The following is a 23,107-nucleotide window of genomic DNA, read 5'->3' as shown; positions in this document are numbered from 1 at the left end:
CTTGGCCACCTGGGGTGGCTCCTTATAGACGGGATGTCAGGTCTAGTTAATCATTACCTCCTGGGCGGCCCTGCTCTTTGGCCCCTAGCTGGCAGGGACAGCGAGGGAGCATCCTGCAGGGAGGGCTGGGAGCTGTTCACATCCACCTCCATTTCGGCATCATTCACCTGGAAGGGACTGCCGGGGGCATCAAGTCCACACAGGGACACTGAGGCCCAGAGAGGGACAAGGTCTCATCATGGGTCTCGCAGTAAACCAGAGGCCAAGCCAGGCCTGGAACTCAGAGCCACCACTGCCTGTCTCCTCGGGGTCATTTTGTCTCCAGCACATCCCGCCCTGGCTGCATGAGCAGATTTTAAGTTCAAATTCCATCCTTGCTAGACATAAGCTATGTGACCTTGGGCAATTCACTTAGCTTCTCTGAGCGTTTTTTTAGCTGTAAAATGGGGATAATAGAATGTATTTCACAAAACTGTGGTGCTGTTTTCATTAAACAAGACAACACCTGTAGAAATAAATAGCTCAGTGGCTGACACACAGTGGGAACCTGTAAATTTTAGCTTCTCCTGCCTCGTCTGACCCTCTAAAATGCTAAGCCTGGAGCTAAAGGAAGAAGAGGGACCCAGAAGAATTCTCTGTATCTGTCCCGCAGGGGTCTCAGCGAATGGGAGGAAGAGGGACTCTTAGAAAGGGAAGCTATTCTGGAGGACAGAGAGGGGGAAGCCCATACTTCCCTGCACAAGGTGACTTCCTCCTTCATTCCCTGACCCTGTCTGGAATCCACTCATCTCCTCATCCATCCCTTCACTTATTTGTCCACCCACCCTCCTCACCCATCCACCTACCCTCCCATCTACCCATCCATCTATCCACCCATCCATCCATCCATCTATCCACCCAGCTATCCACCCATCCATGCATCCATGCATCTACCCACCCACCCACCCATTTATCTACCCACTCTCCTATCTACCCATTCACTCCCCCTCCCATCCATTCATCCATCCATTTATCCATCCATTCATTCCTTCACTTATACCTGCAAGCATCATTCATTCATTCAACTCTATGCCAGATCCATGCCAAGCCCTGGGGAATAAAGGTGCCCAGGAACTCAAGTCCAGCAGGGGAGACAGACAGCCTTTGGGTTCCACCATGTGGTAAGTGCCCCTATAGAGGAAGCACCAGCGTGTTCCCAGTGGGGAGAATGAGGAATTTTGTCGAGGAGGGAACACTTGAGGGGATCTTCCATGGATGAGAAGGCATTCAGCATGCAGAAAGGCAAGGGGCAGGCCATCTGTGCAGACAGCCCAGCATGGGCGAAGGCTGAGAGGGAAAGGGAGACGTCAAGTTACCAGTACACGTATTGAGCCTCTTCCAGATCTCACAGAGAGCCAGGCAGGGCTGGGAAGGCCCCTGGGGCTCAAGCTGCAACTCCTCCCACGCCCCCCGCCACGGCCTACCCTGCCTTGGGACTCTGCCCAGCAGGCTGCAGCCCATTCACTGGCCAAAGACGCCTGAAGAGCTGGGGGAGCTGGGCCATGGTGGACGTTGTGAGTAAGTGGAGTGTGTGAGTGTGAATGTGTGAGTGTGTGTGTGTGTGTGATTTCAGAGCAGCCCCTTCCTGCCCACAGCCCCGTTTTGCCAGCGCCATCTGCCCCCCGCCCGCCACGCCCATCTCCCCTTGTGCTGGGGAGCAGGAGCGGCAGCATGCAGCATGGGAGGACTCGTGGGGGGTGTAGTGTGACCAGTGACTTCAGGGAGGTGCAGCAGGAAGCCACAGTTCTTGGCAAGGTGATTGTCAGCACCCAGGATATGACCTTGGATCTTATCAGAAGCTTGTCAGTGTGGGAGCGTACACATTCCTTATGAGGACACAGAAGGACAGTCCCCACCAGACAGGCAGTGAGATACCAAGGTCATCTGATAAGTTGAGGAACAGATGTGGTGATGGCACCATGAGGCAGCAGCCCCATGGTCCCACTCCACCCCCTCCTGGAAGGATTTAGCCCCTTGGACATGTGAAGTCACGACGTCTGGACAAGAGTGAGTGACACGTGAGTGGGCGACTCTGCTTGAGTGTATGTAACATCTGCCTGTGTGACACCTGAGAACTCGGGCTCATGCTGCTGGAGTCAGCTGCTGTCTACACTGCTGTAGTGCGGCCCCTCCCTGAGCATTTTGGACTGTGGATGTCGATGGAAGTCACTTAACATAGCTAACGCATTTGTGTCCCTTTTATCTTCCCACCTCACTCCCTCGGTCACTCTGACTCCAGGAGTTCTTCACTCCCCCCAGGACCTCCAGTCCATTGGTGCCAGCTCCTTTCCACACCCTCTCCCCTCCCTTCTTGCCCAGCCCCGCCCCATCCTCTCCATTTTGGGTCACATTCACTGAGAAAAAACCCCGACCCTCCGCCCACTCTGTATTTGCACCCTTGACCCTGAATGTGCCTGCAGAGTCACATGACCTCGCTGATCTTGCTTTAAATTTATCATCCCAAACCTCCAGCAGGCCCTCCGTCCTGCTGGCAATCCTTCTATCTTTCCTGGTCCACTCACTCTCCCACGCTCCAGGATGGTGATTTCACACCCTCTCCTCACACCTCCACTACGTTCTCCTCCACCGTCACTCTCAGCTGATGGCCGTGCTTCCTATTTCCTATGAAAATCTAAGGGAACTTCACCACTTGAGCTCCCTACCCCAGCCCATCTCCTTAGCCCTCTCTCCTACCTCGGGTGAATGGCCCGCGCCACTCTCGGAGGCCAGCCTCTACCCTCTGCACTAGAGCCCATCCCCCTCGCTATTCAAGGATGTGTCCCCAGCAAGTCTCCCCGCTCCACTTTTTCTGTAGTGGATCCTTTCCATCCACTCAAAGCACCCATTGATGGTGTTTAACATCGTCTTTTTAGAAATCTCTCAATTCCACTTGCTCCTCAAGTAACTGTCCCGATTTTCTCTCTCCTTTTGTGATAAAAGCCCTTGGAAGAGTCGTCCATGCTCGTCTCCAATTCCTCTTCTCCCATTCTCTCTTGAGGCCACTCCAATTCAGGCTTTACCCACTACTCCACTAAAACTGCCCTTGAAAAATTCAACTTTGCTCCATGTTGCTAAATCCTGTGGTGGCCAGCCTCCAAGATGGCGCAAAAGATACTGTGGAAATTACAGGGTGTGGCTTCCAAGGTTAGGTCATAAAAGACATCATGGCTTCCGCCTGGCTCTCCTTTGCTGGATGCCATGTTGTAAGGCCATTCAAGAAACTCTGTGGACAGGCCACATGGCAAGGAACTGAGGGCTCCTGCCAGCCATGCGAGTGAGCCACCTTGGAAGTGGGTCCTCCAGCGCCAGTCGAGCTTTCAGAAGATGGCAGCCTTGGCTGACATCCTGACTGCAAACTCATGAGAGACCCCGAGCCAGGCCACCGGACCAAACCACGTTCAAATTCCTAACCCATGGAAACGGTGTGAGATAATAAATGTTAATGGTTTTAAGATGCTAAGTTTCAAAGTCATTTGTTAACACAGCAATAGAAAACCAATACAAATGACCAAATGTAGATTGAAACCTACAAATTTGTGTCTCTAATCCCACCCTGTCCCTGAACTCTAGTCCTGTATTTCAAGCTGCCAACTTTACAGCCACCCTTGGTGACCCAGAGGCTGCTCATACTGAACACGCCCCAAACTGACTTAGCTCCTCATCTTCCTCCTCAAATTTCCTCCTCCCGTAGGCTCCATCCTTCTAGTCACTCTGGCCAAAACTCTGGGAGTTACGTTTTTACTCTTCTCTCTCTCCCACTCTGCCCCAAGTCTATCCATAAATCCTGTTGGCCGGGCCTTCAAAAGAAATCTGGAATCCATCCTGGCCCAAGACTCCATCGTCTCTCCCTTGGACGTTAGCCTCATAACTCGTCTCTCTGGTTCCATTCTTGTTCCCTCTAGTCCATACTCAGCACAGCAGTCAGACAATCTTTGTAAAACACAAGTCAGGCCATGACTGTGCTCACAGCCCCCATGGCTCCCGTTTCACTCAGAGTAACAGCCACTATGGAGGCCGCAGACCCCTTCAAGTCTCTGACCTCACGCCCCACCCCCAGCTCACTGCTTCAGCCACTCTGGCCTCCAGCTGCCCCCTGAACCTACCAGGCACGTTCCTGACTCAGGGTCTTTGCATCACTGCTCTCGATTCCCGGCACGCTGTTCCCTCAGCTCTCCGCAGGGCTCCTCCCTCAGATCCTCCACACCTGTGCTCTAATATCACCTCTCCACGAGATCTTCCCTGCCACCCTGTCTAAACGGTGTTCCTTCCCCTCCCTCAGGCTTCCTCTTCCCTCCCCTGCCTCATTTTTCTCCATTGCATCTGTCACCATCTGACTTATTATTTCTTGTCTCTTCTCCTAGAACGTAAGTTCTTCCAAGGCAGGGGTCTTGGTTTTATTCACTGCTGAATCCCCAGGGCCCAGAACAGTGCCCAGCACATAGGAGGCACGCAACAAATCTTTGTAGAATGAATGAAAAGCTGACTTGAATCAGCACGGCTCCTCAGTGCTAGGTCTTCATGCTCCAGCTGTCTGGTGTTGAAGGAGTGGGCTCTAACAGACCTCCGGAGAGGGGTGTTTCTGAAGGATGATGCCCCGGAATGGAGGGTGATACTGCCCGGCTGCAGGATCCGGCCACCCTCTCAGGCAGGTATAGCAGGGCCTTTAGGCTGGGCAGGAGTGGGGAGTCTGCTGGGAGCACAGGTACCCAAACCTGCTTCCACTGTGCCTCTGCAGCCAGGTCGGAGGCGTGAGTTGATCCACTGGAGGTCTGCCAATCACCAACCCTCGCTGAATGCTAACAACTCGCCAAGCCCGCACGAAATTGCCCATCCTCCCAAGAGCCTCTGAGGTGAGCACTATCAACCCTGTTTACAGAGGAAGAAGCGCATCCAGTTGCTTGGTCAAGTTCACACAAGCTGGCATGTGGTGATGCTGAGATTAGAATGCAGATGGCCGGCCCCGTGGCATAGTGGTTAAGTGCACGCGCTCCACTGCTGGCGGCCTGGGTTTGGATCCCAGGCACTCATCGACACACCGCTCGTCAAGCCATGCTGTGGCAGCGTCCCACATAAAGTGGAGGAAGATCGGCACGGATGTTAGCTCAGGGTCAGTGTTCCTCAGCAAAAAGAGGAGGATTGGTATGGATGTTAGCTCAGGGCTGATCTTCCTCAGAAAAAAAAAAAAAAAAGAATGCAGAGAGTGGGGCCGAAGCTCCCTACAGTCTCATCCACAAAGCTGTACCACCTCTCAGTCACTAGTCAGGAGGGAGGCATCACATTCTGCCCCTCACAAGAGAGATGGAATCATGGGGACACAGGAGACTGGTCTGCCAACCCAGCCCCAGTGCCTCGATGACAGAGAAGCCTGGAAGATCTGGCACAGCTTGTGACTGACACAGTAGCCTGTGACTAGCAGTTCTGGAGGAAGTGTGTGTGTGCGTGTGTGAATTACAAGACCTGGTAACACCCTGGGGCCCACGCAGCTTTGCTATGGGACCTCCTCTTGAAAGGGCCTTCCTGGTGGGATATGGCGGCAAGGAGTGGCTATAGAGACTAAGCTTTGGGCAGTGCCATGCTGGGGTCCTGGGCCACTGGGCCTTGGCCAGGATGTATTTGGGACATCTGACAACACTTACATGGTTTAGAGATAACTGGGGAGGGGCTCTGTACTAGACTGCAATTCCTGCAGCTGAGCAGTATGAATGTAACTACACGTGCTTCCTTCCTCGGGCTGGAAAAGATGCTGGAGTCTTTTCGAAGAAGGTTTTTTAAAAAAAATAAATGGTGGAATATTTATGCAATGGAATATTACACAGCAATAAAAAAGAACAAACCACTTTTACTTACCTTTACATGTAGCAACATGGTTGAATCTCACAGACATAAAGATCAGCAAAAGAGGGGCCGGCCCACTGGTGCAAGCGGTTAAGTGCACGTGCTCCGCTGCGGCGGCCCGGGGTTTGCCGGTTCTGATCCCAGGCGCACACCAACGCACTGCTTCTTGAGCCATGCTGTGGCGGCTTCCCGTATAAAGTGGAGGAAGATGGCCATGGATGTTAGCCCAGGGCCAGTCTTCCTCAGCAAAAAGAGGAGGATTGGCAGATGTTAGCTCAGGGCCGATCTTCCTCACCAAAAAAATAAATAAATAAATTTAAAAAATTGTTAAAAAAAAAAAATCAGCAAAAGAAGCCAGACACAAAAGATAACATATTGTGGGCTTCCATTTATATGAAGATTCAATTCACGTGAATTTATATGAAGTATATTAGTTATAGACTGTTGGAGGAGGTCATTGAGAGGACGTGATCGATGGTTGACCTGCAAGGTGGACCCGGGCAATCAGAGCCTCCTCCCTGTCCTTGGAATGTGCGATCTGCCCGCTGATCCCACATTAGGAGCTGTTCCAAGGACATAACCTTGAGAGAGCAAGGTGGCGTTGAGACCATTTGGACTGAATATGCGACTGAACCCAGTTAAGGCCTCTATATAAACTTTAAGATTCTGGCGGGCTGGTGTGGAGATCTGCTCGTCTCGTGGGCACCCCAGACAAGCCTTGTAAGTTCCCTTGCTTATTAAAACTGCCACTGACCAAATGGGACTATGCTGATGACAGTATCTTGTTGACAGAAGTTCTTAAGTGGTTAAACTGATGCAACCACTTAGCTGTTGGTCCGACTATTCCCCCTTGATCTCAGTATCAAATTTTTCCCTTCAGGAAAATGGCAAGACAGCTGTTTGTCTGTTTGTACAAGCAGACGGTGTTTGGGTCACTGGTCAGCTGGGCCACTGATCAAGAACTGGTCAGGAAGTGGGTGGTGGGGATACCTGGGACCCCTGGAGCCATCCAGGGGATGACCTTGGGAGACTGCGGCTGCTAAGTCAGAGCTCAGCTCAGCCTGAAGCTGTGACAAAATCAAACCTTCACAAATCAAGTCTGCCATCAGTTATGGGCCAGAGCGTGATCCCCCGGGGTCTGGTGTAAGTCACACCAGGTCTGAGGAGGGGCCATGGACCTGAATTTCCATCCTCTTGACTAGTGTCCCCCCCATGCAGTGGGTATAAGGCAGAAAGATGGTCACGGGTCCTTTCCATGTCATTCTAGAGGACTTCTGCCCAGTAGACAATATCACTCTTAGGGTTATGGGGCTTTGAAAAAAATCGTCCTGTAGGATATTGACCAATTTTGTATCTAATTTAGCAATCGTATTTCAGGATTCCTTCCTTTTTTCCCTCTTAACTATGTATATGTGTCAGTTTCTTGCATCCTCCTTTAAACCAGCTTTGTCATCTTGCTCACTCTGTCATCTCCCTCATTAAGGAGTTTAAAACAAATAAACAAACAAAAATATTGAAGCGTGCTCTTTCTCTAATTGTATGGGAACTATTTCTAAGTTTTTGAATATTCTACCTATACATTTTCTCTCTCTCTCTCTGTCGCTCTCTGTCTCTCTTCCTCTCGTTACATCAGGAATCATGGGACTCCTAGAAAGGCCCCCCAGGGCTGGACAGACGCTGAGGGCAGCACGGCTGATGGGCATAAGCCCTGAGGCGGGGTAAGGGGTGCTCAGGTCCATGGGTCGGGTGAAGGAAGGAGCTGAGGCCCAGGGCAGGGAGAGTCCCACTGGTGAAGGGGGTGAGGTCTCAAGGGAGGCCCCAGGAGGCCCTGGCTAGAGGATGAGGTGGGGGAGGGGTAGGAATTCAAATTCCAGATGCATCTCCAGGCCTGGTCAGGAAGTGGCCCTTGGGGAGCCCCCTCCCCCTCCATAACTTGACTAACAAAGGGGAACAGACCTATCCAAGGTCACAAGGTGGGTAGTGGCTCTTCCGGCCCCTCCCTCGTCTCTTTCTGCCCTTTGGAGTTAGACCAGGTACATCCATCCTTGCCAGGAGGGGGTGCGGCCCCCTTCCAAACCCGCCCCAGCGCTTATCACAGGGACCTTGACCTTGAGGCTGACACCAACCAGACCTGGAACCTCCTCTGGGTTTGGGGGAGCTCAGGGCCAGTGAACCAAGGGAGCTGGGGTGATGTCAGATGGCGGCCCAGTGCAGCTTGGAGCTGGTGGCCTCCTGCTCCCACCTGATTCCCAGGGCCCACAGACACGCGGGGAACTGCGCTCAGCTGCGAGAAGTTTACTGCAGGGACCTGGAGAGGAGTGCTGGAGGGGCTTCCCGAGGAGGGGTCCTGTCTCCAGCCTCGGGCCCGGCCAGGGCTGACGTGGGTTTCTGTGGTCCTGGGGCACGTCAGGCTGCAGGACGAGCAGTTCTGCCTTCTGGGAGCTGGGTTGCTGCAGTAAGGGTTGCTGAGTGAGGGGCACTGGGCAGGCAGGCCCTCCCTCCCGCTGCACCACTGCAAGGAGGCCCACGCACCGGGAACAGTGCCACCTCCTGGACGGCCTGGGCTCCCTCCTGGGCAACCTTCTCTTCCTCCTGGACAACCTTCTCTTCCTCCTGGATGGCCTTCCCTTCCTCCTGGACGACCTCCTCTTCCTCCTGGATGACATTCTCCTCCTCCTGGATGGCCTTCCCTTCCTCCTGGACGACCTTCTCTTCCTCCTGGACGACCTTCTCTTCCTCCTGGATGGCCTTCCCTTCCTCCTGGATGGCCTTCCTTTCCTCCTTCAGGCTCTTATACAATGAACTGGGCTGGAACAAAGGGTTGTGGGGGCCAGAGGTGGGTAGCGGATCTAAGCAGGACTGCCTGAGTCCCCTGTAGGGAGCTGGGCTGGGAGGCAGGAAGGAGGTGCAACAATGGAAGGAGGTCCTGGGCTGAGGGTCTCACCAGGCTCTGCAGCTTCTCCCCCAGGGCCAGGTTGTCTGCCTGGGCAGCACTCAGAGATTCCCAAAGCCTAGGGTTGAAAGAGAGACCCCCTTAGCCCCCAGGCTCTTGTCCTAGGCAGCCCCTCCTCCCAACACACGCCTCCTGCATGAGCCATGCCACCTGGCACAGCCACCTGGGACCCCGGTTTCACCAAGATTATCACAGGGACGCTGTCCTGGCAAAGCCACACCCAGGAGGGAATTGTTCTCCTCCAGTGACTCGCAGCAGGGGACCCAGACAGGGACGAATTGTGCTTTTTCCCTTCTTTAGCAGGAGAAGGGCAGGCTGCTTCATCGCACAGGCTGGCCTAGAAATCCTCGAAGGCAGCATCGGGTAGCCACCCCACCCCGTTGGGCGGCCGTGGGGGCCATGACAGGATTCTGCGTTGTTCCTGTGTGGAACTAGCCCTGATCGAGCTCTGGGCTGGCTGTGTATGAAAGCGCTGACCACTCAGACCCACGGCCGTGGGAGCCCAGTGCAGCCCTGGGGGGACGATGTCACACTCCCCCCACTAGGACCTCTATCTCCAGGTGGGGGTCTGACCCAGGCATCACCATAGAGGGGCAGGCGGCCATGAGATTGTGCAGACCTAAGCTCCAGAGCCCGACATGGAGAGAACACACCCCCTCCCCACAGACCGAACTACCCCTCAAGTTCTTGAATGATTAAAGGTGGGGGTCGCTTATTGGCAGCCTCATAGATGCCCGATAACCAGGCACGTGGGCACGCAGTTGATCAACGGGCAAGAGCTGAGGCCCCCACATCCGTGGGGCAGGTCCCGCTCACACATGGGGAGGACACTGATGCTTGGGAGGGAAGGGACCTGCTGGCCAGCGAGGAGGTCATCCAGAGTAGAACAGGGAGGAGGCAAGGCAGGGAGGGAAGGAAGAGGGAAGGGAGGGAGGAAGGAAGGAGGGAAGAAGGAACAAGCAAAGGTGCAAACCCACACCGTGGGAGGAAGCCCTGTCACCCTACCTGCCCCCACCTGCCCCAGCCTAGCTCACCTCATGCAGTCATTCTGCAAACGGCTGATTTCCTTTGAGGTCCGCCGAGGGCCCCAGTCTTCCTTATCCAGGAATTGGCCCTCCTGGATCTCCAAGTCCCTGGGGTGAGTGCTCAGTGAGGGTTGGAGCAGAGGGTCTAGAGGCTAGGGGAGGGGTCTGGGGGATGCAGCCTGAGGCCAGGCTCCTTCAGTCCTGTCTGGGCCTCCCCTCTGCTCAGCGCAGGGCTGAGTCCTGGCCCAAGGCTGAATGTTGATGGGGACGAGAAGGCCCCCCTGCCTCCCTCCCCTTCACACACTCCCACAGCCGTACTCTTCAGGGTCTTTGGGCTCGGGGGGCTCTGCTGTGCTCAGGAGTGTGAACAGGAACTTGGCGGTGGGTTCTCGTTGTAGGTCCAGCTTCTGTTCTGAAGGAGGTGGCTTTGGCAGAGAAGGGGCCATGGGAACTGAAGTGGCATGAGGCTGGCAGCCCAGGAACCTGGGGCCTCCCACACCCTCCAGCAAGACAGTGGGGTGCAGTGGCTGGGAGTTCAGGTCTCCACCCAGGTAGGAGAAGAGGAATTTCTCCAGCCCGCCTACCACCCCCGTCCTCTGCCTTCAGAGGCCCTGGTGCTTCCTGTCACCTCTGTGTCCGGCTCCCTGGAGACCTGAGGGGCTTCTAGGTTCTGCTCCTCAACAGGCTGCACCACTGGCTTCTCCTCGGACATGAAGTGGGCTCTTTGTCTGCCGCTGGGAGACTGAGGGAGACAGAAACCCGGCTGATGAGCCATGCCCACCTTCCTGCTGGCCTCCCCTTTCCAGCTTTGCCTGGTTTCTTTGGGCAGCCTCCTGCCTCTAGAGCCTCCACCACCAGCTCTGTCCAGCAATCCAGATCCCTCAAAGTTAGGGCTGCCGGATTTAGCAGATAAAACACAAGATACCCAGCGAAATTTGAATTTCAGATGTGAAACAAATACTTTTTAAAGTACAAGTATGTGCCATGCAATGTTTGGGATACACTTATACTAAAAAATGATTCATTGTTTATCTGAAATTCAAAATTTACTGGGTGTCCTGTATTTTATCTGGCAACCTTACCAAATATTTTGTAAACCGAATCCCTTGTAAATGCAAGGGGTTGGGGTGGGGAGTCAGGGGGGGATAGAATGGCACTATTTAAAGGAATCCTATAGAAGCTTGTAAGAAACTGGAAAATCCCTCCCCTTTTTGGTGTAGAAATCATCTATCAATTGGATATTGAGAAGTAAAGAGTGTGGCAGTGAAGACCCTCTGCTATGGACACTTGTTTCTAACCCACCAATATTCCACCTGCCTTGAACAAGCCTCTGCTCAGACCAGCCAGGAGGCTCACTTCTTGACATCATCCCAGACTGTCCCCACTACCACGCTCTTGCCCATGCTGTTCACCCCTCTCCCATTCCCTCCGCACTCTGCAATCTGAACTTGGCCCACTCTTTCATCTGCTGAGCAAAGGTGCCTCCCCAGGACCCCCTTGGACGGGTCCGCAGTGGAGCCGGAGCTGGGCTAGCCTGGGGGTGCTCCCATCTCTATGAGGTGGGGTGAGATGTCCCACCAAGCAGGCTTGAAATAGCAGCTTCTCCCCAAGTCACGGAAAGTCTAAGTCAACAGATGGAATTGTCACGATTGGTCACTCTCAGATTTTTCAGAATCTTGTGCATCTGCTGGCCAAATGATGGAGGACAATCCAATTAGAGGACAAATAGTAACCTTGGATGTGTCCTTCTCCATACGGGGCTCCAGAGGGGCTTCTGACAGGTCCATGGGTTGTGGCAGGGATCCTGTATAATGTGCTCTCTGCATTACATCAGACCTTTCCAGATGGCCTGAACTATCACAATTCCTGTCCATATGACGTAAACAGAATCTCGGTGGCCTGCAGAGGGCCTGTAGCCTGAGGGACTCGCCAGGCTCCAGGGTAGAACCGATGCTCGGAAGCAGGTAGCCCTGTCACTGGGTTTGACCTGTCCCAGGGGAACCTGGCAGGTATAACAAGATCTACAAACCTTGCCCCTGGTAACGTCGCTTTGGAAACTAGGCCTAAAGAAACGACTCCAAAGGAAATAGAAGTAATTCACACAGAGGGCCACAGTAGCCGATGTACACTAGGAAGAAAAACCGGAAGCGGCCTAAAGGGCCCCAATATAAGAAAAGGTAACTTATGAACATGAACTTATGAACAAAGGTAAGGACTTGTGATCATGAGCGACTACAGTCCACTCTGCAGTCAGTGGTCCCCAGTAAACACTGGTTGACCAACCGCTGTCTGTGGGACAGGCCTTGGCCCGGGTCCTGAGAACACACAGATGATCCAGACCCGGTTCTGTCCAGGAGAAGCTCCTGGGGATGGGAGGCCCGGGTTCGCAGGTGACTACAGTGAGAGGAGATGTGCCGTATGGAGGCCTGTACAGAAAGCCCTGGCCGCGAGAGGAGGGAGCCGTGCACGCGGCTTAGGAGCTCCAGAGAGACTCCACCGAGGAGGTGCTGCTGGATCTTCAACAACAAGTGGGGTGTCTTGGCCAGAGAAGGGTAATCCAGAAGAGGGAACAGTGTGGGCAGGACAGTGCCGAGGGCATGGTATGTCCAGGTGTGGGGGCTCCCGCTGGGCTGCAGGGTGATCTGAGTAAGAGTGAATGCACCTCTTGGAGAGTGCAATACAGTCAACCTTGAAAAGAATCCCCAGGGCAACTCCGTAAGAAGGGTGGGTTGGCCCCACTTCTCATCAGAGAAAATTGAGGCTCAAAGACTCGCCTACGACCTCTCAGAAGAGGCAGAGCTGGGGCTCAGACCCAGCGCTATCTGAGTCCCAACCAGATGGCTGTTAGGGAGTTTGACAACTTGCCAATCACATGGTAGATATACATGAAGGGAAGGCAGCTTGCTCGAGGCCCGGATGTTGGGAGGAGCACCCGGGCCTTCAGCCCAAGCCTCATCCAAAGAGGTGGCGGGTCATGGGGGCTCAGGACCCAGGCTCAGGGGGCAGGGGGCCCATGGGCCGTGTGGGAGCTGTCCTGCGGAAGAGGGAGGGTGAAGTCTACTCCCAGAGGCACAGGGGCAAGTGTGAGCCCTGTGCCTGGCTCCAGTGCTCACGTGCACAGTGGCGGGACCAGAATTCCTGCTGCAGGAGGCAGGTCACCGAGGCTCCACTGCTCCCAACTCTACCTGCGCCTCTCCACCTGGGCACACAGAAGCTCTCATCCCCCAGCTCCTCCAGGAGGGGTGTGAGCTGCTGGGGACAGAGGGGTGCGGCCTGACCCTGAGCTGGAGGGAAACCACCACATCTATTCACCCATGATACGCCTGGACGCTGGAGGGACAGAGACAAATACAATTCTCCTCCACTCTCAGGGAGCTCAGACTACTGTACAAACGTGTGTGCAGAACAGACTAGAGCTTAAAGGTACTATGATGGAGGTCTCTGCAGGGTTCAGGGAGTTAAAAAGAAGGGGAGAGTGATCAGTTCTACCAGAAAATAACTATTGTTCATTGAGCACTTATTATGCACTAACCACTTTACTTTGATTAGTTCATCTGACTCTCACCAAAACACTCTGGGGTAGGTACTATTATTGTTCCCATTTTACCGATAAGGAAACTGAGGCACAGAGAGGCTAATTAGCTTGCCTGAACTGGCAAAGCCAGGATTCAAACCCCCTTGGACTCTGCAATCTGTGCTCTTACCCATCATACTACCACTGCGGAGGGGACAGGCAGGTGGGGAAGGGTGAGCAGAGGTGACACTTGAGTCAGATCTACTTGATGCAGGACTCACCAGGTGCGACAGGAGTGGGGAAGAGCAGGCAAGGAGAGCAGTCTGAGAAAGGCCCGGAGGCGTGGCCCTTGTAGCAGCTCAGGCCTGAGGGGGTTCTGTGGGCCTTAAGACTGGGAACAGGGCCAGCCCCGTGGCTTAGCAGTTAAGTGCGCGCGCTCTGCTACTGGGGCCGGGGTTCGGATCCCGGGCGCGCACCGACGCACCGCTTCTCCGGCCACGCGGAGGCCGCGTCCCACATACAGCAACTAGAAGGATGTGCAGCTATGACATACAACTATCTACTGGGGCTTTGGGGGAAACAAAAAAAAAAAAGGAGGAGGATTGGCAATAGATGTTAGCTCAGAGCCGGTCTTCCTGATCAAAAAAAGAGGAGGATTAGCACGGATGTTAGCTCAGGGCTGATCTTCCTCACACACACACAAAAAAAGACTGGGGACAAAGCCACCAGCCTCGCCCTGGAGTCCTCACGAGCCCTGCGGGGGAGTCTGGATCAGCCGGGCTCTGGGTTGTAAAGAAGAGAACACAATGCTGGCTAATTTGACCAGAAAAGGAGTTTATTGGAAGGGTCCTGGGGAGTCACAGAACTCATAGAAAAACAGACTCAAAGGGCAGGAAGTGTGGAACGCTGGCTGCCTGGACCACAAGAGGGCCTCGCCACGGGAGCAAACCATAGTGCTCCACCATCTCCACACCGGACGACGGAGGCCCGGGGCCGCTGGACACATGGGGCTGCCAGCTCGCTGAATCCTCAGTTGTCTCTCCCTCTTCCCTGGCCCTCGCTCCAGGTGGGAACCTGATTGGCTGAGGTCAGGTCAGGTGCCCACATCCTGGTCACCAGGATTGGGGGAGCAAGTGTCTGCCCTATTCACACCCATGGAGGGAAGCAGGGTCCTGCAGCCAGCCCACTTGTAGAGGTTGAGATGCTGGGCAGCCAAAACGTGATGACCATCTATTATACCACCGCATGGACAATGGGAAGTCACCAAAGATTTTGTTTTTTAAAATTTATTGTGGCAAACTACATCACATAAAATTTACCACTTTAACCATTTTAAGTGTACAGTTCAGTGGCATTAAGTACATTCACATTGCTACGAAACCATCATCACCATCCATCCCCATAACTCTTTTCATCTTCCCAAATTGAAGGTCTGTACTCATTAAAAACTAACTCCCCATCCCCTTTCCCCCCTGGCCCCTGGCAACCACTGTTCTACTTTCTGTCTCTATGAATTTGACTATTTTAGGTACCTCATATAAATGGAGTCATACAATATTTGTCCTTTTGTGTCTGGCTCATTTCACTTAGCATAATGTCTTCAAGGTTCATCGATGTTGTAGCTTGTGTCAGAATCCATTCCTTTTGAAGGCTGAATAATATTCCACTGCATGTATATCCTGCATTTTGTTTATCCATTCATCCATTGATGGGCAGTTGTGTTGTTCCACCTTTTGGCTACTGCGAATATGCTGATACAAATATCTCTTCAAGACCCTGCTTTCAATTCTCTTGGGTATTACACCCAGAAGCGGAATTATATCTGAGGGTTTTAAGCAGGGGAGAAACAGCATCATATTTTTTCTCTTAGGAAACTCATTCTGGCCGCCATGTGGATAGTTTGGAGAGGTGAGAGATTAAAGAGGAGACTCACTAGGAGGTGGGGACAATTGTCCAGTGGTCGTGGGGGTAGAGGGATGTTGAGGTCGGGGTGGACGGGATGGGGTGAGGGAGAGGGTAGAGCCGCAGGTGACCTGGTTCCTGTGTGACTGGGTCAGCTGGTAGTGACGCTAACGGCATAGGCAGCACAGGAAGAGGCGAGCTGGTGGAGGAGCTGAGTTTGAGGTGACTTCTGAATGGACATACAGTTTGAGAAGACAGTTCTGACTTCTAGTTTGAAGCTCAGGAGAGAGGTATGGGTTGGAGATAAAGACCGGCAGTCTCGAACGAGGAGGCAGCTCAGAGAGCCTGAGGCCGTCCAGGGAGAGCAGGCAGATTGGAAAGAGGGTCCAGGACTGAACCTGAGTGTCCTGGCATTTCAACAGAAGCCAAGAGGGACCAGCAGTGCCATGGCCCCAAGAAGGGGGCAGAGGCCCAAATTTTCAACATTGAGCATTCGGGCGTCACTGGTTACTTCTGCCTGAGCAGTAAATGGAGTGATGAGGGCACCCAGAGCAAATGCCCGGAGCAAATGGAACAGAAGCAGAGAGCAACGTTCGAACATTATTTCAAGGAGCTTAACCTTGAAAGGAGTAATCGTAGTAGCTAAAAACAGAAGCTGGTCAAGACTTTTCTGGGATAGGGTTAGCGTGGTTGTTTTAACAATAAAATGAACATAAGCCTATCTAGGACTTGTAGGAAAAAGTGCACAAGGTCTCAGAGATGAGAGAATTGGATCAACAGCCAAAGTGGAGAGCTGGCCTTGAAAAGAGGCCCGCCCTCCACTGGGTGGGGAAGGAGGTCGAAGTGGGGAGGCGTGGGGAGAATTTAAGAATTTAAAGGCCTTGACTTATTCTAAGGACTAGGACACAAGGACAAGTATAGAGGATGAGACAGGAGACAGGTCTGTGCCACTTGTGTGGAGCTGCATGGATGTCCCTGGGCCTCCTCAGGCCGAGAGGGAAAATTCCCGGGAATCCGCATCTTTGCCTGGCTCCCCTGGGGGTTCTGCATCCACTGCTGTAGAGCATCCAGGCCAGGCCAGGGAGGAGCCGGCTCCTTCCCAGGAGCCCAGGGAGGTGGAACAGGGGAACAAGACTGGACCCAGGACAGGGGAGAGGGGGTTGGTTCCCAGGCCCTAGGTGAAGCTCTTAAGCTCTTAGCAGCCTCACCCCACACTCGACTTCTTTCCTCCTAGGACAGGAGGGGATGGGAATCCCCTTGAGGCTTCCTTTCCAGGTGGCTCTGCCTTGGGGAGTGGGTGCTGGACAGAAGAAACAGATATGGGGGAGGGGGCAGTGATTCACAACAGGGCTACTGGAGGCCAGGCTGGCAGACCCCTGCACAAAAGGACAACCGTGGTGACACAGCCCAAAGAAGGCCTGGCTTCCTGGGCCTCACACCTCGGCTCTGTCTTTGACCCACTAAAAGAAAACAGTCTATGAACAGGCAGAAATTCTTTAGTCAGGTTTTTTTTTATTTAAAAAAGAAACCCCAATTTTTCCTTAAACTCTACATTCTTAGTTTTCCAGGGACAGAGAGAAGTTTGCAGTGATGACATCAACTCGACATAGTCTGGCTACTCCTGATTCTGCAGGACTAAGACACCCCCTGGGAGTTTGGCCCCGCCAGACAGCGAGGACAAGGATTCTTCAGGTGTGGTCCAGCTTGAGGGCATCTGGGCCCACTGGGCAAGGGGGCTTGCATGGTCTGACAGAACGCGAATCATGGAACAGGTGGCCTGGGGCTCCCAGGCCTCATAAAGAGTTTCACTGGCGCCCACCAGGCCTGCGTGGTTTCAAGTCCCCTCACCGGCAAGCGCTTATCTTCCCTGACGTTCTCTGCTACCCACAAGCCCCTCCACACCCCTTAGCCTCTACTTCTAGGAACCTGTGAACATCAAAAGGTGCATGGGCACGGTGGAGGTCATGGCTGGGCAGCCTCTGAAAGCACACCTTTACCAGTATTGAGAAAACAGAAACGGGGTTGGGGGGAGTTGGGTTCCCCGGAGACAATGAGATGACCCCCTTCCCCCCAGTTCAACTCCTACCACCTACCTCAGGCGGTGTCCTCATGGGAGAGGACATTACAGAAGCTAAAAGTTAAAACTGCTATCAACCCTTGTCCCCTTCTGCCACTTGAGAAAAGCTTCCTAGAACTTTACAGGTGAAGCTGCAAAATGCTAGTGGGAACAGGACCGTTCAACCCATAAATTTTTCTTCTAGAGCTGAGGAGACGCTGTGCACTGTGTTTGGTAAGAAATAGGTGTGAGCGACCCAGCCCGTGCAGGTGTCCTGTCTGGACATCCTGAGCCTCAGGTTCCCCACGTCTGGAGCCTGCGGCACCTGGCGGCCACACCCTGGAATGCGCCCTCTGTGCCCCCAGCAGCCAGAGCTCCGTCAGCCTGGCATCTAACCGAACATCTCAACAGCAGAACATAGAACTATAAAACACAGCTTCTGCGGAGGAAAGGCTTGTGGTCTGAGATCCAACCAAGGCTTCCTTCTCTCCTTCGAAACTTAAGACTCTATAGGCTGAGTATCCAGCTTCTTCCTCACAGATAGAGCTGGCCCCAATCCATGAATTCTCTCCTGGACCATCTACAGAATCCAAAGGAAACCCAAGCCTCTTTACAGAGACGGGCTCGTGGCTGGGAACCAAGCCACCAACAGAAGGCAACTCAGGAGAGAAAGCTTGAGGCCGGCTATGGCCCTCGGTGTCTGTTTCTGTTGGGGCTGGGCAGAGCAGCCACATCTCCCAAAAAGAGCAGAGGGCAAAGGTGCTCTCTCACCCAGAGTCCCCAGCCCTTTAACTTCCTGTGGCTGGAATACTCTGGGAGGTAGGAGGAGAGGATGGTGGGCCTCAACTAGAGACAGGACACCAGCAGGACAGCAGGCAGGCCCCACTTCCTGAAGCTGCACAAGCCCTCAGAAGAGGACAGGCCTCATGTGTATCAACAGCACACGCACAGGTAACAAGACCGGGGGAGAGGACTCCAAGTGTCTTCTCCACAGGGAGAAGGGACTATGTACAGGGGGAGGAAGGGAGAGTCTGGCCAGGTACACCCCCATTTCATCTCATTCAACCAGGAGATCAAACTGTTCAGCAGCTTCAAACTCAGCATTCATGGCTGCGGCCCACTCATCCAGCTCCAATTTCTGGGGGAAGAGAAATGGGGGGCAGGTGAGTGGGGAGGGGGGAATGTTAGCTGGAGCATCTCTACCCTGCACCTTGCAGGTGCTGCCTTTCCCCCAAAACAGCCAGAGGTGAGCCCCAGCCTGGCATGCGTCCCTGTGTGTCTGATGTGAGAGTGGAGGAAGGCCCCTGCCCCTCACTCACCAGGATCTCTGGCGCCTTCTTCTTCTTTCGTTTCTCTTTCACGACTGGCGGGGAGATTCCGGGGAGAGTCGCGTCAGGGGCCCAGGGCTGCGCGGGGACCCTGGGGACCTCGGGTAACTTTGAACACACCACAGGCGAGACTCCGGCCAAGTCTCCTGCCCTCAGCAGCCCCTCGAAGCCGAAGCAGGAGCGGCGGCCTGGGGTGGAGGTGGAGGCAGAGCCAAGGGTCTCCAGCCGGCTGTAGGACCGCCTGACTTTCTTGGACATCTCTAAGTCTCTAGTGTCCAAGGCTCCTTCCCCTGAGTGGGACTCAACATTCAGGGGGTGCAGCACAGGAGTGGTGGTGGGGGTGTCGGGGACACTATATTTCTTGAAGAGGTCCTCCTTCGTAGGTTCCTTGCTAGGAGGGTTGTTTTCTTTCTCCAAGAAAAAAGCAATCTGTACCAGGACAGAAGAGGGGATGCCTCCCTGTTACTTAGCTGTATTACTTGCTTCCAGGAAGGCCCGAGGAGATGTAGGGTGGAAAGAAAGACCCATAGGACAAACACATAAAAGGAAAAGAGGAGACAGGTCAGGCGACAACAAATCAGACCCTGAGACAGATGTGGCGAGGGGAGAAAAGAACAATCCATCATCACTTCTGAGGAGTCTGCTTTCGTGACACAAAGACTTGCCACCACCCGCTGGTGCTGTCAGCACTGTCTCCAAAACGTTACCGGAATCTAGCCACCTCTAACTGACGCCAGCCCCCATCACGTCACCCAGATGAGCTCAACAACCTCCTAACTGCTCTTTCTGCTGCCATCCTTGTGCTCTGTGGGCCACCTGCCACACAGCTGGTGATGATTCTCCTAAAATGTCCATCCAGTCCTTAAGTACTTACTGGTCACCCACCCCGCTCCAAGCCCTGGTCTAGACACTGGGAGAACAGCAGGGAACAAAACAGAGAAAACCCCTGTCTCCATGGAGCTTCCAGTCTAGTGGGGGAACAGAGAACAGGGAAAATCATGTGGTACGTTAGAGGTGGTAAGCACTTTGGAAAAACAGAACAAGACAGAGCACTGGGGGTGGGCTGGAATTTTAAGTAGGTGAAGGTCAATGGAGGCCTCACTGAGGTGGCATTTGAGCTACAACTTGGAGGAGGTGAGGGAGTGAGTTATCCAGAGGAAAAGTGTTCTAGGCAGAGGGAACAGAAGGCGCAAGAGTCCTGAGGCAAGTGTGCCAGTCAGGGGCAAAGAACAAGGCCAGTATGGCTGAAGCACGAGGAAGTGAGGAGAGGAACTGAGGATGGGGTTTGAGAGGTAACGGGGGTTGTAGGTCGTTCTGTAGGCCGCTATAAGGGGACACCCACGGAGACCCTTGTTCTGAGAGACTCAGGGAGCCACGGCAAGGTTGTGAACAGGAAAGGGCTTACTCTGACATGTGGAGTAAGAGGTTTACATACTGGCTCCTCAGAATTCCGCTCTCAGCTCCAATGCTGCTTCCTCAGGGAGGCCGTCCCTTACCGTGGCATCTAGATCAGCCCCTCCTCACTTCTGCTAGTTACTCTGTCAGTGACCTCTTTCCTGTACAGCAGCCATCACTAGCTGAGAGTACTTGTTCACTGGTTAACTGCCACCCCGACTAGAATGTGAGTTTCCTGAGAGCAGGGGTCTTCATCTGTCTGGTTGACCTTGCCCATGCTCAGCTCCTACAGCAGAGCCCTGCATGGAGCAGGTGTTGATGACTCAGCGAACTAATACACAGTCGCCCCCCCTTATCCGCCGGGGAGACGTTCCAAGACCCCCAGTAGATGCCCAAAGCCACGGATAGTGCCGAACCCTATATATACTGTTTCTTCCTATACGTATATACCTATGGTGAAGTTTAATTTATAAATTAGGCACAGTAAGAGAATATCCGAACTGCCAGCATCACTGCTCTTGCACTTTGGGGCCATTATGAAGTAAAGTAAGGGTTAGTGGAACACAAGCTCTGTGATACCGCGACAGTCGGTCTGATAACTGAGACGGCTACTAGGTGGCTAACAGGCGGGGAGCATGTACAGCGTGGATCTGCTGGACAAAGGGATGATTCATGTCCTGGGTGGAATGGCGAGGGTTTTCATCATGCTACTCAGAATGGCGCACAATTTAAAACTTACGGATTGTCTATCTCTAGAATTTTCCATTTAAAATTTTCAGACTGCAGTTGACTGCAGGTAACTGAAACCGTGAAAAACAAAAGTGTAGATAAGGGGTGACTACTCGACACAAAACTTGGCACTGAGCTTTCTGGCAGCCAAGACAAGGCAGGAAACAGGACAAATTCGACACCCTTGTAGTCTAATAGAAGGAAGTATGTCAGTTATCAAGGGAGACATTTCCTGGCTACAAGCTCTGGGATCTGCCCCACGAGTCTTAGTAAAAGGGATGCTGAATAAAATGGGGGTCACCCCTGACTACTTCTTTCTCATCCCCTACAGGCAAGCAGTCATCCAAGTCCCTGCAGCTTTTCTTGCTCACTATCTCATGAATCTATCGTTCAACCAACAAGGATGAGTGGCCACCATGCGGGAGGCAGAAGTCCCTGGCCTCAAGTCAACAAATATGCAAACAAATCCTCTCAGCTATCAATGAGGCCCAAGGAGAACTACATTGAGAAATGTGACAGTGATAGGATGGAGTGGTCAGGGAAGGCTTCCAGGAGGAGGTGTCATTTGAGCTGAGTCCTGTGTGATGGGATGGTCATGTGGTGAGCCGGGGTGGGGGTGGAGGGGTGGCAGAGCAGCACTTTGCCATTACCTTACTTCAGGCCCCCACCATCTCACTTCAGGATATCCGTCAAGTCCTCCTATCTGGTGTTGGGGGCCCCAGTGGGCTTTCTCCAACCTATTCTCCACTCAGCCCCACGAGGGATCTTTCTAAAACACTCAAGCTTAACTCAGTCACTACCTTGCTTAAAACTCTCCAAAGGCTGCCTGCAGAGCCAAGGGTGAAGCCCAAGCTCCTGAGCCTCTGAAGATCTGTTCTGGCTTAGCATGCTCCCCGCCCCGGACAAGGTCTGCTGCAGACACACCAAACAAGCTGTGGTTCCCCAAACCTGGTGATTTTCTGTGGACTCCAGGTCTCTGCAAACACAGCTTCCTTTGCCCCGAACACTCTTACTTGTCTTTAAAGACTAAAGACTCAGTTTAAACATTTCTTCTGTGAAATGTTCCCTGAGCCACCTGGTCTGGGTTAGGTGCTTTTATAGCATCTAGTTCTTTCCTTATCATGGTCCTCAGCACACTATGCTATCACTTGTTCATATGCCTTTCTCCCCACTTGACTGGTCACCCCATGAGCTCCTCAAAAGCAGTTAACATTTCTCATTCATTATATCTTCAAGCCCAGATTTTGTCAATGAAACATCTTGATTTCTGCTAAAATAGTAAAAACACTGTACATGTAACTTATCTTACAACCATAAGTAAAAACTGAGGAAAGATGGAGTAGAAAAAAGATAGAGTAGCTAGGACACAGCTCAAGTTTTAAAAGAAAATGGTAGAGAATATCAAGGAAATCAAGAGCTAAATGTATTAAGTCTACAAAGAGTAAGCAAGATTGGCAATGCACGCAGGCCTCCGAAGGCAAACTGTTTCAAAATACTGCAAAACAGCTCCCTGGGCAGATGTGAGCAGCCAGTATGCCCCTCCCCAGCTCTAGAATGTCCTGGATTCCACTCAACCAAGCAGATGAAAATGAACTCACCCTAGGGCTCCTGCGAGGCGAGTTGACAGATGGGATCTGTGGAGACAACATTAATTGATCACATGGCCGGCTCCCATTTTGGCTCCCCACCCACAAGCTCTCTCAGCCCTCACCTCTGCAGTATGAGCAACGATCTTCTTCAAGACGATGGGCTTTCTGATTGGAGCCGCATGGGGTGCCTGGAGAAGAGGGGTGACCATGAGCTCTACATTAGCCCAGGGGCCCCTGGGGTAGGAACCGAGGAACCCGGGGCTCACCTTTGCACAGATTTCAGGGAGGGTGCTCGGGAGATCAGAGCCTGATTTCCGCTGGGACCTCCGCAGAGACTTAGGAGATGGGGCCGCGGGCCCTGGAAAAGAGAAAAAAGTTAGGAGGTATAGGAGACTCTAAAGTCTAGAGAACAGGTTCTGAAGAGAGCGAGAGAAGGCTCCCAAACAGGCCCTTTGGGGGCGTCTTCCGGGAGGGACGAGCCTCCTAGAGCGGCGGGGGAAGGGCCTTCCTCACGGGACTGCATCCCTCAAACGGCCCGGCCCCATCTGTCCCGCGCGCCCTCCGCTCACCGGAGCTCCGGGCGGCCCCTCCAGACCGCGTTCGCCTCTCTGACATATCTAGCGCTGCTCTCGATCTCCGCCGCCGCCGCTGCCGCCGCCGGGGCTCGCGCCAACCGGAGGGCCGTCTGAGACAGAAACGTTCGAATTACCCGCCTTGCCCGGGAGGAAGCGGAAGTGACGTA

General features: G+C 53.3%; 2 protein-coding genes across 2 annotated transcripts; both read right to left on the bottom strand.

The window, feature by feature from the left end:
* Positions 1-53: 53 nt before the first annotated feature.
* On the bottom strand, positions 54-10,636 carry LOC147912532 (uncharacterized). Its single transcript, XM_087423118.1, has 8 exons — positions 10,481-10,636; positions 10,171-10,277; positions 9,862-9,960; positions 8,819-8,885; positions 8,602-8,682; positions 8,407-8,475; positions 8,255-8,324; positions 54-208 (listed from the first exon to the last, which is right to left on the bottom strand). Exons 1-8 carry the CDS (start codon positions 10,625-10,627, stop codon positions 54-56), a joined length of 795 nt encoding a protein of 264 aa, XP_087279244.1. The 5' UTR covers positions 10,628-10,636.
* Positions 10,637-16,760: 6,124 nt separating this feature from the next.
* Positions 16,761-23,081, bottom strand: CDCA5 (cell division cycle associated 5). The gene is made up of 6 exons (XM_004437585.3): positions 22,935-23,081; positions 22,632-22,723; positions 22,488-22,553; positions 22,375-22,410; positions 18,644-19,081; positions 16,761-18,462 (listed from the first exon to the last, which is right to left on the bottom strand). Exons 1-6 carry the CDS (start codon positions 22,978-22,980, stop codon positions 18,382-18,384), a joined length of 759 nt encoding a protein of 252 aa, XP_004437642.1. The 5' UTR covers positions 22,981-23,081; the 3' UTR covers positions 16,761-18,381.
* Between the last annotated feature and the right edge of the window lie 26 nt (positions 23,082-23,107).

This window comes from Ceratotherium simum, chromosome 34 (genome assembly GCF_057802395.1).
Source record: "Ceratotherium simum simum isolate JZ-2026a chromosome 34, ASM5780239v1, whole genome shotgun sequence".
Taxonomy (NCBI): Eukaryota; Metazoa; Chordata; class Mammalia; order Perissodactyla; family Rhinocerotidae; genus Ceratotherium; species Ceratotherium simum.
The sequence above is the reverse complement of the archived record's forward strand: the minus strand, read 5'-3'. Positions and strand labels throughout refer to the sequence as shown.

Excerpts from the sequence above, each read along its gene's own strand:
- CDCA5 (XM_004437585.3), bottom strand. The coding sequence starts at position 22,980 with ATGTCAGAGAGGCGAACGCGGTCTGGAGGGGCCGCCCGGAGCTCCG. Across the intron at positions 22,554-22,631 it reads TCCCTGAAATCTGTGCAAAG|GCACCCCATGCGGCTCCAAT; the intron begins GTGAGCCCCGGG and ends CCTCTTCTCCAG. Across the intron at positions 19,082-22,374 it reads CGCCTCGCAGGAGCCCTAGG|ATTGCTTTTTTCTTGGAGAA; the intron begins GTGAGTTCATTT and ends GTCCTGGTACAG.
- LOC147912532 (XM_087423118.1), bottom strand. The coding sequence starts at position 10,627 with ATGGCTCATCAGCCGGGTTTCTGTCTCCCTCAGTCTCCCAGCGGCAGA. Across the intron at positions 8,886-9,861 it reads TTGCAGAATGACTGCATGAG|GCTTTGGGAATCTCTGAGTG; the intron begins GTGAGCTAGGCT and ends TTTCAACCCTAG. Across the intron at positions 8,476-8,601 it reads CCATCCAGGAGGAAGAGAAG|GTTGTCCAGGAGGAAGAGAA; the intron begins GTCGTCCAGGAG and ends GAGGAAGAGAAG.